The 27,281-nt window shown below is 38.0% G+C and overlaps 3 protein-coding genes across 3 annotated transcripts in view; all 3 read left to right on the top strand.

Annotated features, from left to right (window-relative positions):
- luc7l3.S (LUC7-like 3 pre-mRNA splicing factor S homeolog) overlaps window positions 1–463 on the top strand; it is a 19,694-nt gene extending 19,231 nt beyond the window's left edge. The window contains 1 exon segment of the mRNA NM_001089885.1: window positions 102–463. The gene's annotated coding sequence lies outside the window, so the exon portion shown is untranslated.
- LOC108702834 (cell wall integrity and stress response component 2-like) lies at window positions 130–27,281 on the top strand. Its single transcript, XM_041578729.1, has 10 exons — window positions 130–172; window positions 21,981–22,037; window positions 22,215–22,271; window positions 22,844–22,915; window positions 23,356–23,427; window positions 24,532–24,627; window positions 24,709–24,819; window positions 25,174–25,332; window positions 25,533–25,604; window positions 26,941–27,281. The coding sequence occupies exons 5-9, from the start codon at window positions 23,358–23,360 to the stop codon at window positions 25,577–25,579; spliced, it is 483 nt and encodes a 160-aa protein (XP_041434663.1). The 5' UTR covers window positions 130–172; window positions 21,981–22,037; window positions 22,215–22,271; window positions 22,844–22,915; window positions 23,356–23,357; the 3' UTR covers window positions 25,580–25,604; window positions 26,941–27,281.
- On the top strand, window positions 5,761–18,848 carry LOC121398996 (cell wall integrity and stress response component 2-like). The gene is made up of 10 exons (XM_041578728.1): window positions 5,761–6,473; window positions 13,774–13,830; window positions 14,008–14,064; window positions 14,886–14,957; window positions 15,398–15,469; window positions 16,563–16,664; window positions 16,746–16,856; window positions 17,213–17,371; window positions 17,572–17,643; window positions 18,507–18,848. Exons 1-9 carry the CDS (start codon window positions 6,329–6,331, stop codon window positions 17,616–17,618), a joined length of 822 nt encoding a protein of 273 aa, XP_041434662.1. The 5' UTR covers window positions 5,761–6,328; the 3' UTR covers window positions 17,619–17,643; window positions 18,507–18,848.

The following is a 27,281-nucleotide window of genomic DNA, read 5'->3' as shown; positions in this document are numbered from 1 at the left end:
AGGGGGCACAGTGGCAGGAGCAGTGTGTGGTTTTCAGTATGTTCAACATGTGATATGGCATCTGAGTAATTTGGTTGCTTTCTGTAAATTTGGCTTTGCAGGTCTGCACTACAGATACCACCAGAGAGCCGCCTGCCCAAGTCATCGTAACCGAAGACCTTCTTTAAATGAGGTGACAGAAAGCTGTAATGAAAATTAAAGCTGTTAGCATTGCATTTAAACAGTTCAAAACCATTGTAATGTTTATAGTGCATTAGTGCATATGTCCTTCCAATGTCAGTCCTGTTGCAAGCACACAGGATAGTCTCGAATTTCATAGACACCTGGTTTGCATACTGTTCAAAAATTTTATTTTTTTGGACTTGGAAACAAAAAGTGATTGTTTTGTGAACCACGTTAAGTTTATTTTTCACGAGTAGACCTAGATCCTAAACTAAATAAAAAATCTTATTTCTGTTGTAAATGTGCTTCCTTGTCATTTAAAAGCCTTGATATAATTTTTTTTTTTTCAAATAAACTTGCATTGACAAGTTTTGTCCTGTGTCATCAATAAACCATTTTATTAATATTTTGGTTACAGAACATATGGTCTTCCTTGTATTTATGGATGTAGAGGACATTGTTGAATTAGAACCCAGTAAAGAGTAAAGCTGGCCATAGCCATTCAGATTTTATTTCTTGTATGACAATAGCAATTATTTGTTTAATGCAACGATCTAAAACACACCATTCAGATTTAAATTGTAGGCTTAAAGTAGGTTAAAGTGGACCTGTCATCCAGACACACACATCTGTATAATAAAAGTCCTTTTCAAATTAAACATGAAATCCAATTTCTATTTTTTAGTAAAGCATTCGTAGCTGTTGTAAGCTCATTAAAAAATCTCAGCTATCAATCAAATATCGCCTGCCCCTCCTCTATTCCTTTGACATACAGGTGGGGCAGACAATTACTTTCACTTTCCATCAACACTTTCTAGATGTCCCTGCTCTCCACACATTCCCCCGTTCTCTTTGCCATTTAATTGTGTAGCCAGGGCATGGGAATGGACTTCAGGTCCCCATTTTGGTGCACAAACAAGATTCTGACATGATGCAAGTCTTGCCTTAAAGCCCCTGCCGTCTTGCTATAATTATTATTTCCCAAACCGAAGGAAACAAGATTCAAATAATTTATATAGTGTAATTAAAGTTCATTTGGTTTGACTAATGTGATAAAATAGGATATTGAATAATTTTTTCGGGTGACGGGTCCCCTTTAAATAAGAAATCAATCTAGTCATTAATTGACAGCAGTCGTATGAAAGTTATCTCCTGAAAATTGTAGTGACCGTCATCCATGGATATTGTTAGATAGTTAATACATGCAAAGATATTATTTCCCGAAAACATTTTCTAACCCCTTTAACCTGTTAAAGGGGTATATAATATAAATGTCACAATATAGGGCTGATTAGTAATCCAATACAGATAATTACTACACAGCCTTGTAGCATCAGCTTATGTTAAAGACAAACCTAATTTTTTCTGTTTAATTCAAGTTAGTTTAGACAAGGAAATCTAAAGCCAGTGTGTGTATGGGAGGGGGGGGTACTAGAAAAAGCCTTTGATTTAAGTGCATTGGTCTAGACCAGGGGTCAGCAACCTTTACTATCAAAAGAGCCATTTTGCCCCTCTCCCACTAAAGAAAAATAGTCTGGAGCCACAAAACATAACACATCTTATAAACTTTTTTAACCTTTTTTTTAATTTTAACTGTTACAACAACAGAATACAACAAACAGGAAGTGCATTGTGTATATGCAGGGCTACTTATGAAATAAATTAAACACTGAATAGCCCTATTAAATGCTAGTGTTCTCATCTGTTTAATGTGACTTCTGTTTCTGAAGCTCCATGCTGATCTTCCCTCTCTTGTCTTGTGTGTGACCACGGTAAGGACCATGATGAATCATCTTGCTGCGGCTCAGTCTTGCCTGTCACTCCTGGGACGTCTATACAGCCCTCGCACCTGCTGGCGGCTTCTTGAGTGTGCTTACCGCGGTCGCACACTCAAGAAGCCACCAGCAGGTGCGAGGGCTGTAAATACGACCTGACAGGCAAAGCCGCAAGACTGAGCCGCAGCAAGCAGGATGAAGAGCCGCATGCAAAGCCGCAGGTTCCCTACCCCTGGTCTAGACAAACATTGAAGCCTGGGGGTTGCAAATTGGGCACCTTGGTTTTTGCAAAAATAAGTGTCGCAAGCAGAAATTCTGAATCATTTTGTACAAAAAAGTCACCCCCCAACTTGCTATCCCTATAAAGTGAAGACCAAATAATCTCTCTATTCTCTGCTTTCATATTTCTGTATGATGTTAGCCAGTTTACCATTTATACACATGACAACCCACACCTACTGAAAGACCCCCTATAGGAAATTAAATCAAGCATATTCCCAACAACTTCACAAAGAACTGGAGGTAGAAATAAGGCACATTATAGATATCACACACACACACAGACTAAGATGGCTATTAGCAGTGCCGGGCCAAGCCTACTGGGCGCCCTAGGCGACCCAGCCGGCCACCGAGCTCCCCTCCGTGCTCGTGTGCGAGCGCTCCTCTCCATGCACGTGCCCCTCCCATCCAGCATGCACATACATGGGGAGGGGAAAAACCAAAGAAGCGCAGGGGAGATATCACCAGATGAGAGGGGAAAAAGCCGGAGGGGAGGGGGAAAGAGCTGTAAGGGAATGGAGAGGGCGCGCAAACATGGACTAGGGGTAGGCAGAAGAAAGGTACCTGCCCAGTGCCCCCCTTTCGTTGCGCCCTAGGCAGGTGTCTCTTCTGCCTACCCCTAGTTCCGGCCCTGACTATTAGATTAGCAAGGCAAGAGTGAATAAGAAAATCCTATGGTATACTAGAAGATGGAATTCAGCAGCAACAAAAGCCACAAGCTGGAGATCCCTGAATAATAGCTTGCTTTATAAAAGCAAAATGAATAAGCAAACATGCCTGCAGCAATACATCCTATTTACTTTACAGTTATTCTTGGCTGTTCCACATGGGTCATATAGGTCTGAATAAAAAGTTAAAGCAGGATTTTCACCTGAAACCAATAACCACAACTAAAAGTACAGCATACAGGCCACTTGTATTGGTCCATATGGCAGTAAATGGACATTTGCATCTGTCACTTCAACGTGAAATGATTATAACAGGCAACTTGCTTGTAAAAAAAGAATATTCTTAAAAACTGGAGAAATGGAAAATACACACATTGGCTTTTGGACCACTACAGCAAAATTCCAGTTTAGAGGCATGATGATCTTAAAGTGATGATGTAAGCAATGTCACCCCACTGTAAATGTTACAATTCAAATTGGTTTGGTGGGTCAGAAATTGATTTCCATGCTAATTGATATGAATGGCAGATCAGTTGCTCTGGTGTCAGAATGGATCATACAACTGTCATATATAGAAAATCCTTCCTTAACAAATGCAATGTCACAATCAAAGGAATTGGTAAAATGTGCAAACATGAGGCGACCGGAGTTCTGAAGCAATTGGTATGCCATCCCACCAGCATTCACGTTCTTGCTGGGGGGAATGCATTTGGGGAGATTAGTTGCCTGCTGTAGAGATTTTGTTGCTGGGAAACTAATCTCCCCGTCTGCCACCACCCTGGGAGGCGCAGTTATCAAAGGTCGAATTTCGAATTCATATGTTTTTTAAAAACGTCCATAAATGCAAAATTCGTCCAGTCGCAATGTATTAATGAAATAGAATTGTCTCAGCTTGGAAAAATTGAATCGACCCGAAAACTTGAATCAAATTAGTTCAAACTAGAAAAACTATTCGAATTTAAAAAAAAAACTCGAGTTTTTTTTCTCCGAACAAAACCACGAATGTTGGGAAGGCTACAAATTGATCCCTGGACCTCTCCCATTGACATATACAGAAATTCGGCAAGTTTTAGGTGGTGAATAGTCGAATTTGAATTCTTAAAGGGCCAGAGTATGATGAATCTCAAAATTCGAATTTAAACTCAAATCGATTTTGGATAATTCACAATTCGAATTTGAGAGTTTTGACCAAAAATTTTTTTAAAAATTTGAATTTTCACTTGGCCAGCTTTAGGGCACACAAACATCCTAGCTATCATACTAAACTGTGCTATGTTTTTCTGCTTACAACCATGCATTTCTAGAATTAGTACAGTTCATAGGGCTTGTGTTGAACATACTTTTTGTCTATTGTTTTAATCAGAAATATTTATGGTTTTTGATAATTTACGGCACTAAACCGACCAAAGTCGCATTCCACTTCCTGTCCTCATAACAAATTTGCACCAAGAAGCCTCTACAACGAGCTGCTCATTATTTCAAACACTTTCAAAAGGTTACAGCAAGTGGAAGAGAGGGGTGAACTGGTGATCTGTTTTAACAGAACGGGGTAGGAAGTCGAAGGCAAACTTGGTTTCAGTTTTAATATTTGCTTATTTAGTGCATAACCATGACTTTTTATTAAAGGGATACTGTCATGGGAAAACATGTTTTTTTCAAAACGCATCAGATAATCGTGCTGCTCCAGCAGACTTCTGCACTGAAATCCATTTTTTAAAAGAGCAAACAGATTTATTTATATTCAATTTTGAAATCTAACATGGGGCTAGACATATTGTCAGTTTCCCAGCTGCCCCCAGTCATGTGACTTGTGCTCTGATAAACTTCAGTCACTCTTTACTGCTGTACTGCAAGTTGTCACCCCCCCCAGCAGCCTAACAACAAAACAATGGGAGTAACCAGATAGCAGCTCCCTAACACAAGATAACAGCTCCCTGGTAGATATAAGAACAGCACTCAATAGTAAAATCCAAGTCCCACAGAGACTGATTCAGTTACATTACGTAGGAGAAATAACAGCCTGCCAGAAATAGTTCCATCCTAAAGTGCAGGCACAAGTCACATGACTGAGGCAACTGGGAAACTGACAATATGTCTAGCCCCATGTCAGATTTCAAAATTGTATATTAAAAAATGTGTTTGCGCTTATGAAAATTGGATTCAGTGCAGAATTCTGCTGGAGCAGCACCATTAACTGATGGGTTTTGAAAAAACCTTTCCTGTGTGGCACCCGCACTGGCCGTCACCCACACTGACCCCCCGCTCGCGCTGCATGCTTCCTACAACAGTGTCCATTCTGTTCAGGGTCGGTGGGCCCCTGCCAGCCCAGACCTGCTCCCCTGATCTGTCGGCCCCCAAACCAAACTAATGTGCATTTGTGCATGTGCACAGGGGCCCCTAAGTTTGGAACCCGGTGGGCCCCCAATTGTCCAGTCCGACCCTGATACTGTTATCCTGATAATTGCCATATTGATCACTAATGAGAAAAAGAAAAAGCAGTTACAGTAAAATACAAACTTTACCAACAATAAATATTAATATGCAATTATACTACGCACAATTCAAATAGATATCATCACCTTTTTTTTTGGTTTTAATATGACATCTGTTATTATATGTTAGAAATCACTGGCACTCAAAGGGCAGGTGCAAGCAGGGACAATCCCTTGCGTTTATTAGCAGAAAATGCAACGTTTCAGGGTCAGGCCCCTTTGTCAGGCTTCTATCTGAATCTGTTATATGACATATGTTGTATTATGATTAATGATATGGAATTTCTGCACATTAGTATGCATTAATGTCATTAATATCTGTAACTGGATGATAATAAAACATTCTAATGTGCTTTGGGTACAGGGACGGTGATGTGGGAGGCGATTAGTGTGTGTGAAATAAGAAAAACTGGTTGAACAAGAGCAGTTGTGCTGTGACCACTTTCTGTGGGAGAATGAGGAGACTCTCCCACAGGCCACAGTATATGCAGAAGATGCAGGCCTTAACACAGGCTCACCCTATATATCTATGGCTTTAAATCCCTATACTTTCTTATTTCCTGGTTGCTGGGCAGAAGTGAGTGTATCCATTTGGGTTATTGACATAATGTGCAATGTGTATCATTGGCCTAGAAGCTGATGAGCACTTCCTGTAAATGCTTCAGTATAGTGTTGGGCAGAGGGTGGAGCTCTCCCTTTTGCCTTTCACTTTAGGAGGTAGTAGGTATTGCTTGGGGCTCAGGAAAGGGCTGTGAGACCCTTGTAAACAGGGACCCTGTGGATGAGGTGTAGTCAGGTCAGGGGAGATTCTGTAAAAACACTTTCTAGGAAAGTGAGAGATAGCATTTTATAGCAAGGATGGATAACAAGGGGGTAGCTCTCCCCTCAGGCAACACTGGCCTGTAGTGTAGGGATCACTAAGCTGAATAGGGATTTAGGTTTAGTGAATTCCATGATCCATGATGTAGGTGATTATTCAGAGATCCTCAGGGTGCAGCTGTCAGTCTGGTACGCTATCTTCACAGGGATATCACAAGGTACTGCCTCTGAATTGCTGTTGATGTTACCTGACATGTTTGTGTATTCCTCAAAGGATGGTGAGTATGAAAACCCTGGTTGCACAATTGATTTTTTTTTTGTTCTACAACCTTCTGGCATTCAATTCTTTTATTTAGTCATGCAGCACAAGTGAGTTGTAGTCGCACAACTACACCTCCTCTTCCACCCAGGATCGGACTGGGGTACCTGGGGCCCACGGGCTACAGCCCCAGGGCCCCCCCCTGCCGCGCCGGCGACGTGCCTGCGCACAGCGTCGCGTTAGACACATGCGTTGCAGTTCTGCGTATGAGCACGCACAGTGCGCACAATTTTTTTTTTTTTTGCCATGACCTCCGACAAAGGGGGGGTCGCGGCTTTAAGAAGAAGAAGTGGGTGCGGACCTGGGCCAGCGGGGCCCACAAGAGTCGGGGGCTCACTGGGATTTTCCCAAGAGTCGGGGGCTCACTGGGTTTTTCCCAAGAGTCGGGGGCTCACTGGGTTTTTCCCAAGAGTCGGGGGCTCACTGGGTTTTTCCCAGTTCTCTGGCTCTTTCCTAGCCGGACAAGGTCTAGCCTAGATGGGGTTAAAAGGCACCGGTTGGGTAAAAATGGATAATAGAACCCGGTTGGGGATAACAGTAGTTTTTTTTTTTAAAAACAATGCCCCCCACCCCAGCGCTACACTACCTGCACCTGGATGGAGCTCCCGGTGTGAGCAGCCATGTCCGGTCACTTGCATGCGCATAATGAAAATGTGCCACTAAATCGCTCATTATGCGTTATGCGCATGCGAGTGACATAACATGGCTGCTCGCACCAGGAGCTGCCGGGGGGGGGCATTTAAAAAAAAATAACTAATGTTATTCCAAATCGGAATGCGGGTTCTATTAGCCCTTACTTTTTGTTGGGGATAACATTTTTACCCAACATGTGCCCTTTAAACAATATTATTACTAAACCATGTTCAGATCTTATTACATTTAGTATAAATATATATTCATATTGGCATCTGTATGTGACAGGTCTGTGCATGTTATGTATAGGGAACTCGGGAGAGATGTTACAATATGGGCCAGGTCCTGCACCGGGGGCACAGCATTGTTTAAAGGGATTGTTTACCTTTCAATTAACTTTCAGCATGATGTAGAGACTGTTATTCTGAGACAATTTGCAATTGACTTTCATTTTTTGTTATTCGTGGTTTTTGAGTTATTTAGCTTTTTATTCAGCAGCTCTCCAGTTTGCATTTTCAGCAATCTGGTTGCTATGGTCCAAATTACCATAGCAACCATGAATCTATTCGAATAAGAGGATGGAATATGAATAGTTGAGGGCCTACATAAAAAGATGAGGAATAAAAAGTAGCGATAACAATACACGTGTAGCCTTACAGAGCATTTGTTTTTAGGGGGGGTCAGTGACCCCCATTTGAAAGCTTGAAAGAGTCAGAAGAAGAGGAAGGCAAATAATTTGTTGAACCGGCACTCACCATCAATCAGTCGAATCCCAGGTGCTTCTTCCAGAGAGAGCATAAAGATATAGTCAAGAGCACTCACGGGTGTTGTGAAAAAAGGCTTTTTATTGGAGTGTTACAATCTACCCCACATCAACGCGTTTCGGTTCTCTCTGAACCGTCGTCAGGCATCCTGACGACGGTTCAGAGAGAACCGAAACGCGTTGATGTGGGGTAGATTGTAACACTCCCAATAAAAAGCCTTTTTTCACAACACCCGTGAGTGCTCTTAAATATATCTTTATATATATATATATATATATATATATATATATATATATATATATATATATATATATATATATATATATATATATATATATATATTGAAAATTTTCATTAATTAGGGCCTCATGGGCCCCCCTGCAGCTGCAGGGTTTACTTCCTCTGTAGTTACACCACTGTGCACAAGTTTGCACTTTAAGCATTGGCAACTTGCTTCATAATCTTATGCCAGTGGTCTTTCTCTTTTTGTTAATGTCCTGTACTCTTGGTCTAATAGTTTTAATTTTTGTTAACTTCTATTCCTTCAAACTCATGTATCACACTGCTAGATACCCACCTCATGACACTTTGCCTCACACCGTCACAATAAACCGCCGCTCTATACTAACCAGTATTGTTGTTCTACACTTGCCACCAAGTGTAATGGTTCTTGCTGTCAGTCTGTCCCACATTGTCACTTATGTATCAAATTGTCACACTGTGGAACCACAAGCACTGCAGGTGCAAATATGGAGAGCAAAAATGAAGTGCACATATATGCACACATGAGTGCATATTCACACTATTCATTGAAGATACTTGCACCAAAAAACACTCCTTGCACTTATTCATATTTGTGCTTGCACAAAGTGAATTGCACCCGATTTGTGTGAATTGACATACTCAATGGCGTTGGTTTTGAGACATTACCTTCAGTTTCAGCAGATGCCATTTGGCACACAGTCAGAATTGTGCGGGAGTTCTGGGAAAAACCGATCCACTTTTAGAAGAAAACATGGAGATTTGTACTCTGCCACCTGCACTGCTGTAGGAAACGAGGTCTCGTGCCTTTACACCTTACGCTACGCTGTCTTTATTTTTAAGCAATGTGTCCCACTGTGACACTTGTCCCTCAATGTAACATAATGCCTTTTCTGCTGTATCACGTCACACTCTTCCCCATCAATACAAGCTCATCATGGCCAGCTGTATGGGTTTTTTTTTTTTTTTTTTTTATTCAAGAAAAGAAAATCAAATCTTAAAATAAATAGATACTCAGACTCTACAGCCACACAAGGAGTGTTATTCAATTAAAAAAAAAGAGAGAAAAGAACCTTGTTTGTGACTGTATCAGATTTACCAGATCTCTTACTCTCTTTCTATTCCAAGGACTGTGGGGTTTGCGGTTTTGTAGGTTATGATAGCTTCTTCCAAGTATAGATAGGAAGGTAAATTTGAGACCACAGCCCTGCAGTTCCCGCCATTCTAAATCTTTGTAGTGCTCCTAGGGACCAGAAAAAAACGATTAGCTATATCTTGGGAGTAACTCCACCCTCTATACAATTTTCACCTTTCCTTATCTTTTTAGAAGGCTGACAATTAAGGGTTCATGATTGTGATCACATTTCATCAACTTAGTTAAATTTCAGTTTAATTTATGCACCAGCCACTTTAAACTGTGCACTTCAGATCTAATAAATTGTTGAATTAATTCAGTCGCACAAGTCACTTTATAAATAGAAACGTACTAAATTAATTAAAAATTTATTAAAAAATAATCGCATAATCGTTTGCACAGGTCACTTTATACAGTGCACATTAATCAATTTGTAGAATTAATTTTCTCGTTAAATCAATTTTTATTTTATGTATTAGTTAAGTTGGTTCATTAAAACGTTAAGAGCAAACATAATTAACACTTTAATTGGAGTTTCATACAGTATCGGCCAGCTGTATGTTGTCCTTTAATACTCTAATCTTTTCAGAGTAATTCTATGTCATACTTTCCCTCATGCTGCTATTCCTCCATCACTCTCTGCCCCACTGAACAAAGCTGCTTTGTGTTATACTATAGCTGTATCCCAGTGTGCAGGATACAGGATTCCACACTCCCCATTTATTCTCTGCTGTATTTAACCACACTGAGACCAGTACATCTGCCTTGTGGTAACTACATTGGTTTTTTGCACACCCCACTCTACCCAATCCTATTATACCCTCTTCTGTTCATACTCCGTACTTTGTTGCTACTCCACACTGGCATTCTCTGTCCGAGATTGGCTTCTCCAATTACTATTTTATGCACATAACACCCTACTGCACCTCTTTCAGTCACTGCTTTACTCTAGCCACTATGTACTCCCTAGTCAGCCACTCAATGTTACTTTAATCTATGCCTTTTACACTCCTTTTTGCCTTCCCCAGTGCTGCCAAAATCACATTTTCTGACCCAAATTCTGATCCTTGCTGCCACACTTTGGACCATTTTCACACTTTGGTGTGAATATTTTTATTTTTTGCTCCTCGTTTAACACATATGTTGCTTATGGTACCATCCACTTTCTTCAGCATGTTACTAAACCACTGTAAGTGCACATCACACTTTAGTCTGTTTGTCTTCATCCCCAGTTTTTCTGTTTCTTCAGTAATCTGTTCTTCTGTACTTACGATGTCCTTTGCTCTCTGCCCTTTCATTTTGCCCCAAACACTACTACACAAACACTAAAAATGATGTGTCCGAGTAAATCTTTCCTTCCTTCTAACTGATTAAAGTGCTATTTGTATGTGAAAAAATACTATTTTAAGCCATCTCCAGTTTGTAAAGGAAAGATTTCCTTCTTGATTCTAAGGGCAATGGCACATGGAGCTGCTAGTAGCAGCTACTTGTTGTGGCCACAAAATGCCCAAAACAATACCCTGCCATAGACACTACTCTAAAGGGGCAGTAAGACTTTTTTTAATTTCAGTAATTTTCACTTGTTAAAGAATATCCTACCCTTTATTAACACTATTTAATGTATCTTCCAGCACAACTGGTTCAAGTGATTCTACAACTTCACAAGATGGAGTTGACTCATCCCACAGAAGTAACCTTGGTTGTGGTTATTACCTTACACAAAGGTTACGCACTGAGCACAATAACAGCTCAAAATATCCCCTATAGGCTGGATAACAACTTGGCCAATAGGAACTCTCACACATCTACTACACTCATGTCAGATCTAGGGGTAGGCAGAGTAAGCACCTGACTAAGGCACAGTCCTCATGGGTATGTTAACATCAATTTGCTTTCTTGGCCTTTTTTTCTATCAGGTGTATGGTAAGGGAAACCCAGAGCTACCCACTCCATGACTCTTCTGGCTTAATGATTGGCTTGTTCTCCCTCCCTGTACCTTATCTTTCTTAGACACTCCTTTGTGGCCAGTGCATGTGCTGTTTATATCTTCTAACGTCAGTCAACAGACATTTTATTTAAATTTTTAGTAGATTTAGGGGCAGATTTACTAAGGTTTGAGTGAATTTTCGAAGTACAACAAGTTCGAATTTCGAAGTAATTTTATGGATACTTCGACCATCGAATAGGATACTACGACTTAGAATTTACTTCGATTCTAAGTAAAAATAGTTTGAATATTCGACCATTTGATAATCGAAGTACAGTCTCTTTAAAAAAACTTTGACTTCAATACTTTGCCAAATTAAAAGTGCTATGTTAGCCTATGGGGACCATCTACAACCATTTTCAGTCTTTAGAGGTCGAAGGTCAATCGCTAAAATAGTTCGAAACGTTCAAACAATTTTTATTCGACCGCAGGATTGGCAAATTTGTTGAAAAAACTTTGAATTCGAATTCAAAGTTTTTTAATTAGAATTTCGAAGTTTTTTGTACTTCGAAATTCGACCCTTGATAAATCTGCCCCTTAAAATATGGAGATCCAAATTCCGGAAAGACACCTTATTCAGAAAACCCCAGGTCCTAAACATTCTGGTCTCATACCTATATATTGCCAGTAAGTTCTACAGTGTTTTACATTAATTTATAATGAACGTGAGTCATGCAATAATGTAATAAATAAGGTAAGGGAGTAAAAAACAGGATCAGAGGATCCTACTTATAAGAGCAATAGTTTCCTATAAACCCATGACACATGGAGATCCCTGCTTGGTGTCATAAGGAAGCATTTGTATTCTTTATAAGAGATATAAAGATAAAGCAGCAAATGGAGCATAGTACATTTTTCTAGTGCAAAAGGTCACATTTTCAGTGAGTGCAAATGGCTTGATGCAAGTCAGCAGTAGCTACTGGTGCTACTCCCTAGTGGAACCCTGACACTGCCATGTTCATGCTGCCAGTAATTATACAGTAGGCTTCCCTAGAGTCACTAGCACACTATTCATCACAGCAGGCTGGCAGGGAACATCGGCGCCCCATACAAATATGGAGGCTAGTACCTTTAAGAATTGCATTAATGTGCACTGAATTTTGTGCAATAGAGCAGAGGCTAACATACTGCCATTTCAATAAGGAATTATATCCCGTCCAATCAAGTCTCATATATTCTGTATTTCTTTTATATGAGTGTGTGAATTCCAAGTCAAAGCACATTTAGATCTATTTTTCTGGTTAATGGAATTAACTGTTATCAATTAAGGGTTTGTCCCTTAGGAGTAAAATTAAATCAATAACTATATCAACAGACAGGGCTGCAGTACTTTAATGTAGTGCATAGTGGTAATTCACATCCCCAATCAACATAAAGTTCATCTATATGTTAGCTCTCTAGAAATACAGGTTAATAAAAAAAACTCAATGCACAGCACATGTCTTTGTAATAAACCGTTTATTGCATTAAAAAGGTCAGCTAGGCAACAGTCAGCGTTAACCAACTGCTTCATCAAACTGTTGCTGACTTGAGGCATCACCTAGGACTGCTACTCCTTTACCAACAGTGATGATATTCCAGTTAAACTCCTTTATATCCTATGTAGCAAGTCACTCACACATATACCCATAACAGTCTATAGTAAACAGAAGTCTATTGGACACACAAATTAAAAACATTACAACCTGAAGGAATAAAGGGATTGCGGGTGCTCTATTTTTATTATAAACTATTACAGTAAAAAAGCACTATGTATTGGCATTTTCTGATATATTATAAAGACTATAATTTACAGTTGACTTCAAAGCTTTCCTTTTTCATGGAATTCCCTGTTTTTTATTGTTTAGATTCATTTTAATTTCAACTGGATCTAAAAGATCAGATATGGATTTTATCTAAACATATCATAGACAAAAATAGAACTCATATACTTCTCAGTTTTTTTTCTCTTATTCTTTTTCATCATTAAATCTTTTAAAAACTGCACTTTTTGATAAAGAATTGTAATATATGAGCTGTGTTGTAGTGTATAATAATATAGAGAAGTGCAAAAGCAGAAGCAAGATGATCATGTGACAGTGATGAATTCACAGTTAATGACATCGTAATGACTCTTGGGTGGTCATGTGACAGTGTTTACTTTACAGTGAATGACTACACAATGAAACTGGATCATGAGCCATTATGACATCACAATGCATAATATGACAATGAGATAAGGTTATCAGAGCATCTCAGAGTTTTGATCATTCAACCAAAAACTCACGATGGAGAAAATCATGAACTATTTTTTACTATTTCTAATTTTATTAACAAGTACATTAAAACTATCAGGTACAGACTTTATTTTACCATATATTAGACAATATATGTTTAGATTAGAAAATGCATTTACTGGTTAATTTTCTCTTTTAAAGCTTGACTAGTTTTCATGATTTTCCTTAGTTTTAATGACATTTTCTTGTTTTTCCCAATACAGGAGCAAGTCGATTTTACACTGAAGAAGATGATGTGAAACCAGCAGAAAAGGTTACAGGTAATATTTATTTGGTACCAGTTCAGTGTGGGTTGATTTACTTTAGTGTGTTACCAGGAGTACATGTGTGTTAAATACATTTTAAAATTAATGCTATTAATGTGACTATAGGTAGCTCCCTCTCTTCCCGTATTGATGCTGAATGTTTATAGAGTTTTTTTTCTCTCCCAATTGTAGCATCAGCAAACTTTTATATTGAGGAGGACACAGATGTTAAGACTGAAGTTGTGACAGGTAAAACATATATCGTGAATAAAGTACCCCCTATTGTAAAATATAAGGATATAATAAGTCTCAGTATGACAGCAGTTTTAGGCTTTTTTTGAACAGCTTTGATTATGAAAAAGAAAAGATTAATAAGAAAAGAGCTGCATGCACTTTTACTATATACAGTTCTGTACAAGCCCAGTATCTAAGACTTGGGGGCAGATTTATCAAGGGTCGAATTTCAAATTTGAAAAACTTGGAAGTTCGGATTTAAAAAGACCAACCGAAATTAAATCGAAAGGTTTTTTTTGGCCAAATAGTTCCGTTTTCGATTCAATAGGTCCGTTTTGAAGCAAATTTGAGTTTTCCCCCCCAAAAAAATCTTAGATTTTTTAAAGTCCACCAACTGACTCCAAATAGGTTCTAGGAGATCCCCCGTAGGCTAAAACAGCAATTCAACAGGTTTTAGATGGCAGATGGTTGAAGTCAAATTTATATAGAGACGGTACATGATACATTTCGAAATTCAAATTTTTTTCAAATTGAATTTGGACTATTCCCTAGTTGAAGTAAACAACAATTAGCTCGAAATTCGAATTTTCACTTCGACCTTTGATAAATCTTCCTCTTGATGTACATTTCCTACATTTGCTTGTGTTTTTTTTTTATTAAAACATGCAAAGAATCATGCTTATAATTTATACTGTTGATTGGCTTGTACATGGTCCAAATGTTTTATTTTTATAAATAACAATATCTGGTTAGCTATTAGCTAGTTTATTTTACATCATTGCTATTTTTTTGAACATTTTCACAATAAATCCTTTATTTTCCATTTTTTTTTATAGAAACGAGTATTACCCATGGAACACAAACAGAATCGGAAACAGAACCGACTGTCATCAGTACATCAGTGCCTGGTAAGTACAATTAGACGTTACATATACAGGTATAGGATCCATTATCCGGAAACCCATTATCCAGAAAGCTCTGAATTACAGAAAGGCTATCTCCCATAGACTCCGTTATAATCAAATAATCCAAAGTTTTAAAAACGATTTCCTTTTTCTCTGTAATCAAACAGCAGATTGTACTTGATCCAAACAAAGCTATAATTAATCCTTAATGGAAGCAAAACCAGCCTATTGGGTTTATTTAATGTTTACATGATAATTTTTTTTATCAAAACATGCAAAGAATCATGCTTATAATTTATACTGTTGATTGGCTTGTACATGGTCCAAATTTTTTATTTTTACAAATAACAATATCTGGTTAGCTATTAGCTAGTTTATTTTACACCATTGCTATTCTTTAGAACATTTTCACAATAAATCCTTTATTTTCCATTTTTTTATAGAAATGAGTATTAGCTATGGAACACAAACAGAATCGGAAACAGAACCGACTGTCATCAGTACATCAGTGGCTGGTAAGTACAATTAGATATTACATATACAGGTATAGGATCCATTATCCGGAAACCCATTATCCAGAAAGCTCTGAATTACAGAAAGGCTATCTCCCATAGACTCCGTTATAATCAAATAATCCAAAGTTTTAAAAATTATTTCCTTTTTCTCTGTAATAATAAAACAGATTGTACTTGATCCAAACAAAGATATATTTAATCCTTAATGGAAGCGAAACCAGCCTATTGGGTTTGTTTAATGTTTACATGATTTTCTAGTAGACTTAAGGTATGAAAATCCAAATTATGGAAAGATCCATTATCCGGAAAGCCCCAGATCCCGAGCATTCTGGATAACAGGTCCCATACCTACTAGTATAGTGAATCTCAGAAGTTTCAGGCTTTTTAACACTTTGAATAACAGTTTTTATTAATCCAAATTACCTGTAATATTATCATCCTATTAAATACTGGGAATCACTTACTCTATCCTTCATTCTGCTCCAATTGTAAGTAATAATCTGAACTAAACATAAATACATATTGGCGAGAGAACAAATCTATTTAAATAACCCTCGATATTCGACTGCCGAATGTAAATCCTTCGACTTCGAACATCGAAGTCGAAGGATTTAGTGATATTCCTTCGAATCGAACGAATCGAAGGATTTTAATCCATCGATTGAAGGATTTTCCTTTGATCAGAAAATTGTTAGGAAGCCTATGGGGACCTTGCCCATAGGCTAACATTGGCCTCGGTAGGTTTTAGGTGGCGAACTAGGGGGTCGAAGTATTTTTTAAAGAGACAGTACTTCGACTATCGAATGGTCGAATAGTCGAACGATTTTTAGTTCGAATTGTTCAATTCGAAGTCGAAGGTCAAGGTCGAAGTAGCCCATTCGATGGTCGAAGTAGCCAAAAAAAACCATTCGAAATTCAAAGTTTTTTCCTCTATTCCTTCACTCGAGCTAAATCTTTGAAAAAGTATTTTGGATAATATATAGTATATCTGTAATACAAATGTACTGGTTACTTAGAAATTAGCTTCTGACATCACAAGAGATGTCTGCATAGAATATATTTACATTAAATACATTTCATTTTTTTTTAACAGAAACCAGTATTAGCTACGAGACATCCACTGTGTTGTCGACATCAGAAACGACTGTTACATCAGAAGCAATGATGGAAACAACGACGACAACATCGGTTCCTTGTATGTAAATTTACATTTTTTAATGTTATGCCATATTTTGGTGAACATTATAAAGCTGACTATAATGTTGCTTTTCTTTAGCTGAACAAACCACTGAGGAGGATTATCCCTCTACAATGATGGCACCATCAGAAACTGAAGACACCACCATGGAGACCATAAAATCAGAAGATGAATTTAAAGATTCAAAAGGTACTATTTATTACACGTACTACTGCCTCCCATGCCTCATAAAGCAACAGAACTTAGGTCTCATTCACATTAAAGACTTCCATCCAGTTTATATGGTTCTACTAAAAGTCTGCAGCTCTTGTTTATTGAGAGTAGAGCATATTTAAACCTAAAATTATAATAGTGGCTTTAATAGAGATATTTCTCTATGTAAAATGACATTATGTTCAATAAAATAACATTCAGAACATGAACCAGACTATGTTTTATAACATCCTTACAATGGATACAGTATTAGACATAGATGTTGCAAAAATCTTTCCTTCTTCGCATTGTCATTACATTTTCTCACCATCTCTTTTTTTTTTTTTTTACAGAGATCATATTGAAAGAATATGAGCGAGTGAAATATTTGGAAATCAGAAGTACACTGCTCATTTGCGCCATCATCCTTGTGGCGTTTTTTATACTTCTTATTATAATCATATGTGCAACCAGGAGAGGCGATTTGGATGAGGCACGTGCAATTGAGGAAGGTAAATGTTGAAATATTTTATGTAGAGTAGACGTCAAACCTGCAGGCATATTCTGTGTTGTCTGTGTATTAGCCCACAGTATGTTAATCTATCTGATTATGTTTTTGAGGGAAACCTATTCTACTAAAATAGTAAGCAGGGCTTATGTCACTTTCAATGGGGGTAATTTATTGTATAATTAATCAAGTGTTCTTCTGCAGGGAGAATACTCAAGAAAAACAAGAATAAACCAGCAGCACCAAAGTGAAACAGACCCTCGAAGCAAGGACAAAGTAAGTGTTGTTTAAAGATCTTTATAGTTGTACTGGTTCGCTAGTAAGAGAGAGACTTGTAAATGTCTCACCTCCTTTATCTAAAGGAATAAATAAAACCCCCAGCACTAATATCGAGGGCAGTCATGAATCATGCTCACCTGTACAACTGATCTGCCTCTCTTCATATTCCTCTTTGCTTAGTGTGTATAATCAAGGCCGCCGTCGGGGGGGACAGGGGGGAGAGTTGTAGGGGGCCTGAGGGTAAGGGGGGCTCGGCCACGCCACATTATTAGCCGCCCCCCGTTATCTCAGAGCAGCCGTCTTCGGGAAAGCAGGGCAAGAGAACAGGTGGAGGTATCTTCTGTCCATTACTTCCCCTTATTGGTCACAGAGTTTAAGTCCCGGTTGAACTGCTCCGGGATAGGATAGCTGAGATTTGAACTTCCCCTCCAGCTCATCCAATCACCATGCAGCTTTACTGGGACTTGAAATTCTGTGACCAATAAGGGAAGAAAATGCTGTCACTGGAAGAAGGGTGCAGCCACCTGTGGGGGGGCCCTGACCACAAATGTTTTTTTTAATGGGCGGCCCTGAACACAATTTTTTTTTATTAACATGTGGGAACCCTAGCCACCAATGTTTTTTTTTTACTGTGTGGTGGGGGGGTGGACCAGTGGGGTGGGGATGGCAATGGCAGACCTGTAGGTGGAGCCTGTGGTGGGCCCAGCCCAGGGGGCCCAGGAGATTTTTGTTGTATGGGGCCCTGCAATTTCTGATGGCGGCCCTGTGTATAATGATTCACAAATTGCTGTAGTTTTTCACACTGTTCCAAAACGTGTAGAATGACTATTAATCTTTTTTTTTTTTTGTCCGATTTATAGATCGCCTGTTGCATACTCTACAATGATTCTGGCTGCTTTCAGCTATCATCTGTTTCAGTCTTCTATTAATGCTCTTAGTGTTGATCCATGGCCTAGTCCGATTGCCATTTTGGAGTCAGGAAGGAATTTAGAGGGTTAGCATTAGAGGGTTTTTTTTGCCTTCCTCTGGATCAACTAGACATTACGTAGCATTTACTGGAGCACAGATTTGAATATGATGGAGAAGGAGTCTTTTTTTTTTAAAACTCACCTTTAATTGAATTCTTTAATAAGATTTCTTATATATAAGAAAGAACCTACAGCCATGGAAACTATCAACCTAAATAAAATAACTGAAATATTTATTTGTGTGTTTTTGTGAGGTTTCTTCCTTTTTTTGGTTTTTGCAATTGAGGTATTTATATAGAAACACAATTGAATTACTCATGACCAGGGCCGGGCCAAGGTAGTTTGGCACACTAGGCAAGGGTTCCAATCAGCGCCCCCTGTCCTATATTAGCATTTCTCAAGCGCTGCCATTGCCCATATTAATTAGCCATCAATAATTGCCCCCTGGCCCCCACTGGGCCGAAGGCTAAGCCCCCATGTGTACCTGTGCCAGTCCCAAGTGCCGCCATGAAAAAGCTGAGCCAGCAGCAGCAGGTCTTCTGTGCCTCTTCAGTGTGAGCCACGAATACTCCAGCGCACAGGTTTTCTCTGCTGACCGGTCTTTGTAATGGCGTCTAATGCATGGACGTGCGCAGTCTACAGAGCATGTGTGCCAGCGCTACTGCGCCAGCGTGTGATCAATCAATGACTGTGACTCTGCTTTACATCAGAAAGGAAGACTCCAAGTCCAAAGTACATGCCAGGGGGTGGGGAGCGCCTAAACAGCCACAAAACGGTAATGAGAAGGGGTTGGGGCAAGCAGTTTTTTGGGATAATCATATTATTAAAGGCCAAGCATTACACATGGGTAAAAATGGGGGAAAAAATTCCCCTGAAAAGTGCGCCCACCAATGTCTGCGCCCTAGCCGAGTACCTACTCTGCCTACCCCTTGGCCCGGCCCTTCTCATGCCATTGCCACCTTACAGTGATCTGCACATACTTAGCGCAATATTAATTATTAATATATGTGCCGAATGTTATTTATACACTTACCTGCAGCAGCTTTTAGTTGTTTGATCGAGCATCTATGTTAGTGCTATATACAACGGTGTTTTTTATAATATATGTAATGCAATATTTGGTTTTATATGAATTTGTGAACATACAGAGTATACCAGTGGTCCCCAGTGGCTCATACGCAACATGTTAGTCACCAGTGGCCTCAAAACAGATGCTTATTTTCAAATTAAATGGAAGTTATTTAAAGATCCAGTTATAAAAACTTTAAATGTGAAAAAAACCAACAATTCTTTAATAAATACAAATATTTCTAAAATGTCAGGTTTTTTTTGTTAAAAAAACCTAGAAATTCAAATCTTAGTCTCTTGGCCTTTTAGTGTGTTATATTGTTAGTATATGCGCGGACTACTTTTTTTTTTTTCTTTTTTATAAAATATGGGAGAATCTGCGCAGTTTTGAAGTGAATGCCTCAATCCTCTTGCATAGATCATCCAGAAGTATCAATTTTATAAAGAGTAAGAGGAGTGCACTCAAAATGCAGAATTAACTGCTTATAATTATTTATTCCAGACTTTTTTTTTTAAAGTCTTTATTTTATTTTAATACAGGGAAGGGGGAAGGGGAAATATACAACCAACACAAACTTGGTTCACAATTAAAATTAGCAGAGAAATGTGATGTCTCCAGTGGCCCTCACAGGAGGAGCCGCCAAAGGGGTCCATATGTACAATACATTATACAGCACCATATATTCCTAAAATATTATATTCAACCTCCTGTCTAACTGCCTCATCGAACTGAGCCATTGTTATTTGCATCAAGTATCAGAAATTTCTAACAGGTTAAAATCCAGCCACGGGCTCCATATTCTCTCAAATTTATCCGGGCACCCTCTAGCCAAATAAGTGAGTTTAATGGAGAGAAGAGTTTTGTTAATTAGATTTACCCATTGGGTAACAGTGGGGCTGTTTGTCTCTGTGCCCTTGTAAATAATGGAGGTATAGTACCTATAAGTCACGGAGTATTAGCTCTACTGGGGAAGTATTATATGCCACCTCCAAGGAGGAAAACTGAGCTTTAAAGGTGTGGCAAAATTGAAAGTATCTATAGAGCTGTCTTTTCGGTTCTTGAAGTTGTACCTTCAATTGTTGAAAATTAGGGTTTGTCAGCGTGAAATTTAAGACTCTTCAGTAAAGGAGTAAAATTAAATCAATAACTATATCAATAGACAGGGCTGCAGTACTTCAATGTAGTGCATAGTGGTAATTCACATTCCCCAATCAACATAAAGTTCATCTATATGTTAGCTCTCTAGAAATACATGTTAATAAAAAAAACTCAATGCACAGCACGTCTTTGTAATAAACCGTTTATTGCATTAAAAAGGTCAGCTAGGCAACAGTCAGAGTTAACCAACCGCTTCATCAAACTGTTGCTGACTTGAGGCATCACCTAGGACTGCTACTCCTTTACCAACAGTGATGATATTCCAGTTAAACTCCTTTATATCCTATGTAGCAAGTCACTCACACATATACCCATAACAGTCTACAGTAAACAGAAGTCTATTGGACACACATATTAAAAACATTACAACCTGAAGGAATAAAGGGATTGTGGTTGCTCTATTTTTATTATAAACTCTTCTATTACAGTAAAAAAAGCACTATGTATTGGCATTTTCTGTTATATTATAAAGACTATAATTTACATTTGACTTCATAGTTTTCCCTGTTTTTTATTGTTTAGCTTCATTTTAATTTCAACTGGATCTAAAAGATCAGATATGGATTTTATCTAAACATATCATAGACAAAAATAGAACTCATATAATTCTTATACTTTTTTTTCTCTTATTCTTTTTCATCATTAAATCTTTTAAAAACTGCACTTTTTGATAAAGAATTGTAATATATGAGCTGTGCTATATAATAATAATATAGAGAAAAGCAGAAGCATGTGAAAGTGATGAATTCACAGTTAATGACATCATAATGACTCTTGGGTGGTCATGTGACAGTGTTTACTTTACAGTGAATGACTACACAATGAACCTGGATCATGAGCCATTATGACATCACAATGCATAATATGACAATGAGATAAGGTTATCAGAGCATCTCAGAGTTTTGATCATTCAACCAAAAACTCACAATGGAGAATATCATGACCTATTTTTTACTATTTCTAATTTTATTAACAAGTACATTAAAACTATCAGGTACAGACTTTATTTTACCATATATTAGACAATATATGTTTAGATTAGAAAATGCATTTACTGGTTAATTTTCTCTTTTAAAGCTTGACTAGTTTTCATGATTTTCCTTAGTTTTAATGACATTTTCTTGTTTTTCCCAATACAGGAGCAAGTCGATTTTACACTGAAGAAGATGATTTGAAACCAGCAGAAAAGGTTACAGGTAATATTTATTTGGTACCAGTTCAGTGTGCGTTGATTTACTTTAGTGTGTTACCAGGAGTAAATGTGTATTAAATACATTTTAAAATTAATGTTATTAATGTGACTATAGGTTGCTCCCTCTCTTCCCGTATTGATGCTGAGTGTTTATAGACTTTTTTTTCTCTCCCAATTGTAGCATCAGCAAACTTTTATATTGAGGAGGACACAGATGTTAAGACTGAAGTTGTGACAGGTAAAACATATATCGTGAATAAAGTACCCCCTATTGTAAAATATATAAAGATATAATAAGTCTCAGCATGACAGCAGTTTTAGGCTTTTTTTGAACAGCTATGATTATTAAAAAGAAAAGATTAATAAGAAAAGAGCTGCATGCACTTTTACTATATACAGTTCTGTACAAGCTCAATATCTAAGACTTGAGGGCAGATTTATCAAGGGTCGAATTTCAAATTTGAAAAACTTGGAAGTTCGGATTTAAAAAGACCAACCGAAATTAAATCGAAAAGGTTTTTTTTTGGCCAAATAGTTCAGTTTTCGATTCAATAGGTCCGTTTTGAAGCAAATTTGAATCGTAACATTTGCTTGTGTTGAATCGTAACATTTGCTTGTGTTTTTTTTTTATCAAAACATGCAAAGAATCATGCTTATAATTTATACTGTTGATTGGCTTGTACATGGTCCAAATGTTTTATTTTTATAAATAACAATATCTGGTTAGCTATTAGCTAGTTTATTTTACATCATTGCTATTTTTTTGAACATTTTCACAATAAATCCTTTATTTTCCATTTTTTTTTATAGAAACGAGTATTACCCATGGAACACAAACAGAATCGGAAACAGAACCGACTGTCATCAGTACATCAGTGCCTGGTAAGTACAATTAGACGTTACATATACAGGTATAGGATCCATTATCCGGAAACCCATTATCCAGAAAGCTCTGAATTACAGAAAGGCTATCTCCCATAGACTCCGTTATAATCAAATAATCCAAAGTTTTAAAAACGATTTCCTTTTTCTCTGTAATCAAACAGCAGATTGTACTTGATCCAAACAAAGCTATAATTAATCCTTAATGGAAGCAAAACCAGCCTATTGGGTTTATTTAATGTTTACATGATAATTTTTTTTATCAAAACATGCAAAGAATCATGCTTATAATTTATACTGTTGATTGGCTTGTACATGGTCCAAATGTTTTATTTTTATAAATAACAATATCTGGTTAGCTATTAGCTAGTTTATTTTACATCATTGCTATTCTTTAGAACATTTTCACAATAAATCCTTTATTTTCCATTTTTTTATAGAAATGAGTATTAGCTATGGAACACAAACAGAATCGGAAACAGAACCGACTGTCATCAGTACATCAGTGGCTGGTAAGTACAATTAGACGTTACATATACAGAAAGCTCTGAATTACAGAAAGGCTATCTCCCATAGACTCCGTTATAATCAAATCATCCAAAGTTTTAAAAATTATTTCCTTTTTCTCTGTAATAATAAAACAGATTGTACTTGATCCAAACAAAGATATAATTAATCCTTAATGGAAGGGAAACCAGCCTATTGGGTTTGTTTAATGTTTACATGATTTTCTAGTAGACTTAAGGTATGAAAATCCAAATTATGGAAAGATCCATTTACCGGAAAGCCCCAGATCCCGAGCATTCTGGATAACAGGTCCCATACCTACTAGTATAGTGAATCTCAGAAGTTTCAGGCTTTTTAACACTTTGAATAACAGTTTTTATTAATCCAAATTACCCGTAATATTATCATCCTATTAAATACTGGGAATCACTTACTCTATCCTTCATTCTGCTCCAATTGTAAGTAATAATCTGAACTAAACATAAATACATATTGGCGAGAGAACAAATCTATTAAGTTTATGTAGGGGCAGATTTACATAGGGTCGAATATCGAGGGTTAAATAACCCTCGATATTCGACTGCCGAATGTAAATCCTTCGACTTCGAACATCGAAGTCGAAGGATTTAGTGATATTCCTTCGAATCGAACGAATCGAAGGATTTTAATCCATCGATTGAAGGATTTTCCTTTGATCAGAAAATTGTTAGGAAGCCTATGGGGACCTTGCCCATAGGCTAACATTGGCCTCGGTAGGTTTTAGGTGGCGAACTAGGGGGTCGAAGTATTTTTTAAAGAGACAGTACTTCGACTATCGAATGGTCGAATAGTCGAACGATTTTTAGTTCGAATTGTTCAATTCGAAGTCGAAGGTCAAGGTCGAAGTAGCCCATTCGATGGTCGAAGTAGCCAAAAAAAAACATTCGAAATTCGAAGTTTTTTTCCTCTATTCCTTCACTCGAGCGAAATCTTTGAAAAAGTATTTTGGATAATATATAGTATATCTGTAATACAAATGTACTGGTTACTTAGAAATTAGCTTCTGACATCACAAGAGATGTCTGCATAGAATATATTTACATTAAATACATTTCATTTTTTTTTAACAGAAACCAGTATTAGCTACGAGACATCCACTGTGTTGTCGACATCAGAAACGACATCAGAAGCAATGATGGAAACAACGACGACAACATCGGTTCCTGGTATGTAAATTTACATTTTTTAATGTTATGCCATATTTTGGTGAACATTATAAAGCTGACTATAATGTTGCTTTTCTTTAGCTGAACAAACCACTGAGGAGGATTATCCCTCTACAATGATGGCACCATCAGAAACTGAAGACACCACCATGGAGACCATAAAATCAGAAGATGAATTTAAAGATTCAAAAGGTACTATTTATTACACGTACTACTGCCTCCCATGCCTCATAAAGCAACAGAACTTAGGTCTCATTCACATTAAAGACTTCCATCCAGTTTATATGGTTCTACTAAAAGTCTGCAGCTCTTGTTTATTGAGAGTAGAGCATATTTAAACCTAAAATTATAATAGTGGCTTTAATAGAGATATTTCTCTATGTAAAATGACATTATGTTCAATAAAATAACATTCAGAACATGAACCAGACTATGTTTTATAACTTCCTTACAATGGATACAGTATTAGACATAGATGTTGCAGAAATCTTTCCTTCTTCTCATTGTCATTACATTTTCTCACCATCTCTTTTTTTTTTTTTGCAGAGATCATATTGAAAGAATATGAGCGAGTGAAATATTTGGAAATCAGAAGTACACTGCTCATTTGCGCCATCATCCTTGTGGCGTTTTTTATACTTCTTATTATAATCATATGTGCAACCAGGAGAGGCGATTTGGATGAGGCACGTGCAATTGAGGAAGGTAAATGTTGAAATATTTTATGTAGAGTAGACGTCAAACCTGCAGGCATATTCTGTGTTGTCTGTGTATTAGCCCACAGTATGTTAATCTATCTGATTATGTTTTTGAGGGAAACCCATTCTACTAAAATAGTAAGCAGGGCTTATGTCACTTTCAATGGGGGTAATTTATTGTATAATTAATCAAGTGTTCTTCTGCAGGGAGAATACTCAAGAAAAACAAGAATAAACCAGCAGCACCAAATTGAAACAGACCCTGGAAGCAAGGACAAAGTAAGTGTTGTTTAAAGATCTTTATAGAAGTTGTACTAGTTCACTAGTAAGAGAGAGACTTGTAAATGTCTCACCTCCTTTATCTAAAGGAATAAATACAACCCCGAGCACTAATTTCGAGGGCACTCATGAATCATGCTCACCTGTACAACTGATCTGCCTCTCTTCATATTCCTCTTTGCTTAGTGTGTATAATCAGGGCCGCCATCGGGGGGACAGGGGGGAGAGTTGTAGGGGGCTCGAGGGTAAGGGGGGCCCAGCCACGCAACACTTACTTGATTAGCCGAGCCCCCTGGTTTCTGAGAGCAGCCGACTTCGGGAAGGCAGGGCAAGAGAACGGGGGAGGTATCTTCTGTCCATTACTTTCCCTTATTGGTCACAGAGTTTAAGTCCTGGTTGAGCTGCTCAGGGATTGGATAGCTGAGATTTGAACTTCCCCTCCAGCTCATCCAATCACCATACAGCTTTACTGGGACTTGAAATTCTGTGACCAATAAGGGAAGAAAATGCTGTCAGTGGAAGAAGATGCAGCCACCTGTTCTCCCCTCCTGCCTTATGTAGTTGGCAGCTCGCTGACAGCCGGGGGGCTTTGCTAATGAAGTAAGTGTAACATGGCAGGGGCCCCCGAAAGGTAACCCTTTGTTGTCTCTGTTGTGTGGTGGGGCCCTGGGCATCAATTTTTTTTTAAACTTCTGGGGGGGGGCAAGTTTTTTTACATGGACATTTAAGGGAAGCCTTGACCACAATTTTTTTTTCATTTTTTATTAACATGTGGGAACCCTAGCCACCAATGGTTTTTTTTTTACTGTGTGGTGGGGGGTGGACCTGTGGGGTGGGCAGTGTCGGACTGGCCCACCGGGAAACCAGGAAAAGTCCCGGTGGGACCAGGTGTCAGTGGGTCCTTGTGCTGCTAAAGATTTGGCCTATTTCATGGTCATTCCCTATTTCTATGAGAACAAAGAGGCTAAATAGATGAAAAAATAGAGTATAGTATGTAAAGAAAAGAGACTAGGAGAAAAGAGGTTGAGTGAGGAGAGGAAGAAAAATAGTTCTGAGAGTGGGCCCCTGGTCTAAGATTAATTGGTGGGCCCTGGTCAAAGGCTTTTGGGTGGGTCCCTGGTGTCCCAGTCCGACACTGGGGGTGGGGATGGCGGACCTGTAGGTGGAGCCTGTGGTGGGCACAGCCCAAGGGGGCCCAGGAAATCTTTGTCGTATGGGGCCCAGCGATTTCTGATGGCGGCCCTGTGTTTAATGATTCACAAATTGCTGTAGTTTTTCACACTGTTACAAAACGTGTAGAATAACTATTGATCTTATTTTTTTGTCCGATTTATAGATCGCCTGTTGGATACTCTACAATGATTCTGGCTGCTTTCAGCTATCATCTGTTTCAGTCTTCTATTAATGCTCTTAGTGTTGATCCAGGGCCTAGTCCAATTGCCATTTTGGAGTCAGGAAGGAATGTTTCACACTTAGCATTAGAGGTTTTTTTTTGTCTTCCTCTGGATCAACTAGACATTACGTAGCTTTTACTGGAGCACAGATTTGAATATGATGGAGAGGAGTCTTTTTTTCTAAAACTTGCCTTTAATTGAATTCTTTAATAAGATTTCTTATATATAAGAAAGAACCTACAGCCATGGAAACTATCATCCTAAATAAAATAACTGAAATAAT

The sequence above is a fragment of the Xenopus laevis genome, chromosome 9_10S (genome assembly GCF_017654675.1).
Source record: "Xenopus laevis strain J_2021 chromosome 9_10S, Xenopus_laevis_v10.1, whole genome shotgun sequence".
Lineage (NCBI taxonomy): Eukaryota > Metazoa > Chordata > Amphibia > Anura > Pipidae > Xenopus > Xenopus laevis.
The sequence above is the reverse complement of the archived record's forward strand: the minus strand, read 5'-3'. Positions and strand labels throughout refer to the sequence as shown.

Excerpts from the sequence above, each read along its gene's own strand:
- LOC121398996 (XM_041578728.1), top strand. The coding sequence starts at position 6,329 with ATGATCCATGATGTAGGTGATTATTCAGAGATCCTCAGGGTGCAGCTG. Across the intron at positions 6,474-13,773 it reads TGTGTATTCCTCAAAGGATG|GAGCAAGTCGATTTTACACT; the intron begins GTGAGTATGAAA and ends TTCCCAATACAG. Across the intron at positions 16,857-17,212 it reads TGAATTTAAAGATTCAAAAG|AGATCATATTGAAAGAATAT; the intron begins GTACTATTTATT and ends TTTTTTTTACAG.
- LOC108702834 (XM_041578729.1), top strand. The coding sequence starts at position 23,358 with ATGAGTATTAGCTATGGAACACAAACAGAATCGGAAACAGAACCGACT. Across the intron at positions 23,428-24,531 it reads CATCAGTACATCAGTGGCTG|AAACCAGTATTAGCTACGAG; the intron begins GTAAGTACAATT and ends TTTTTTTAACAG. Across the intron at positions 24,628-24,708 it reads GACGACAACATCGGTTCCTG|CTGAACAAACCACTGAGGAG; the intron begins GTATGTAAATTT and ends GCTTTTCTTTAG.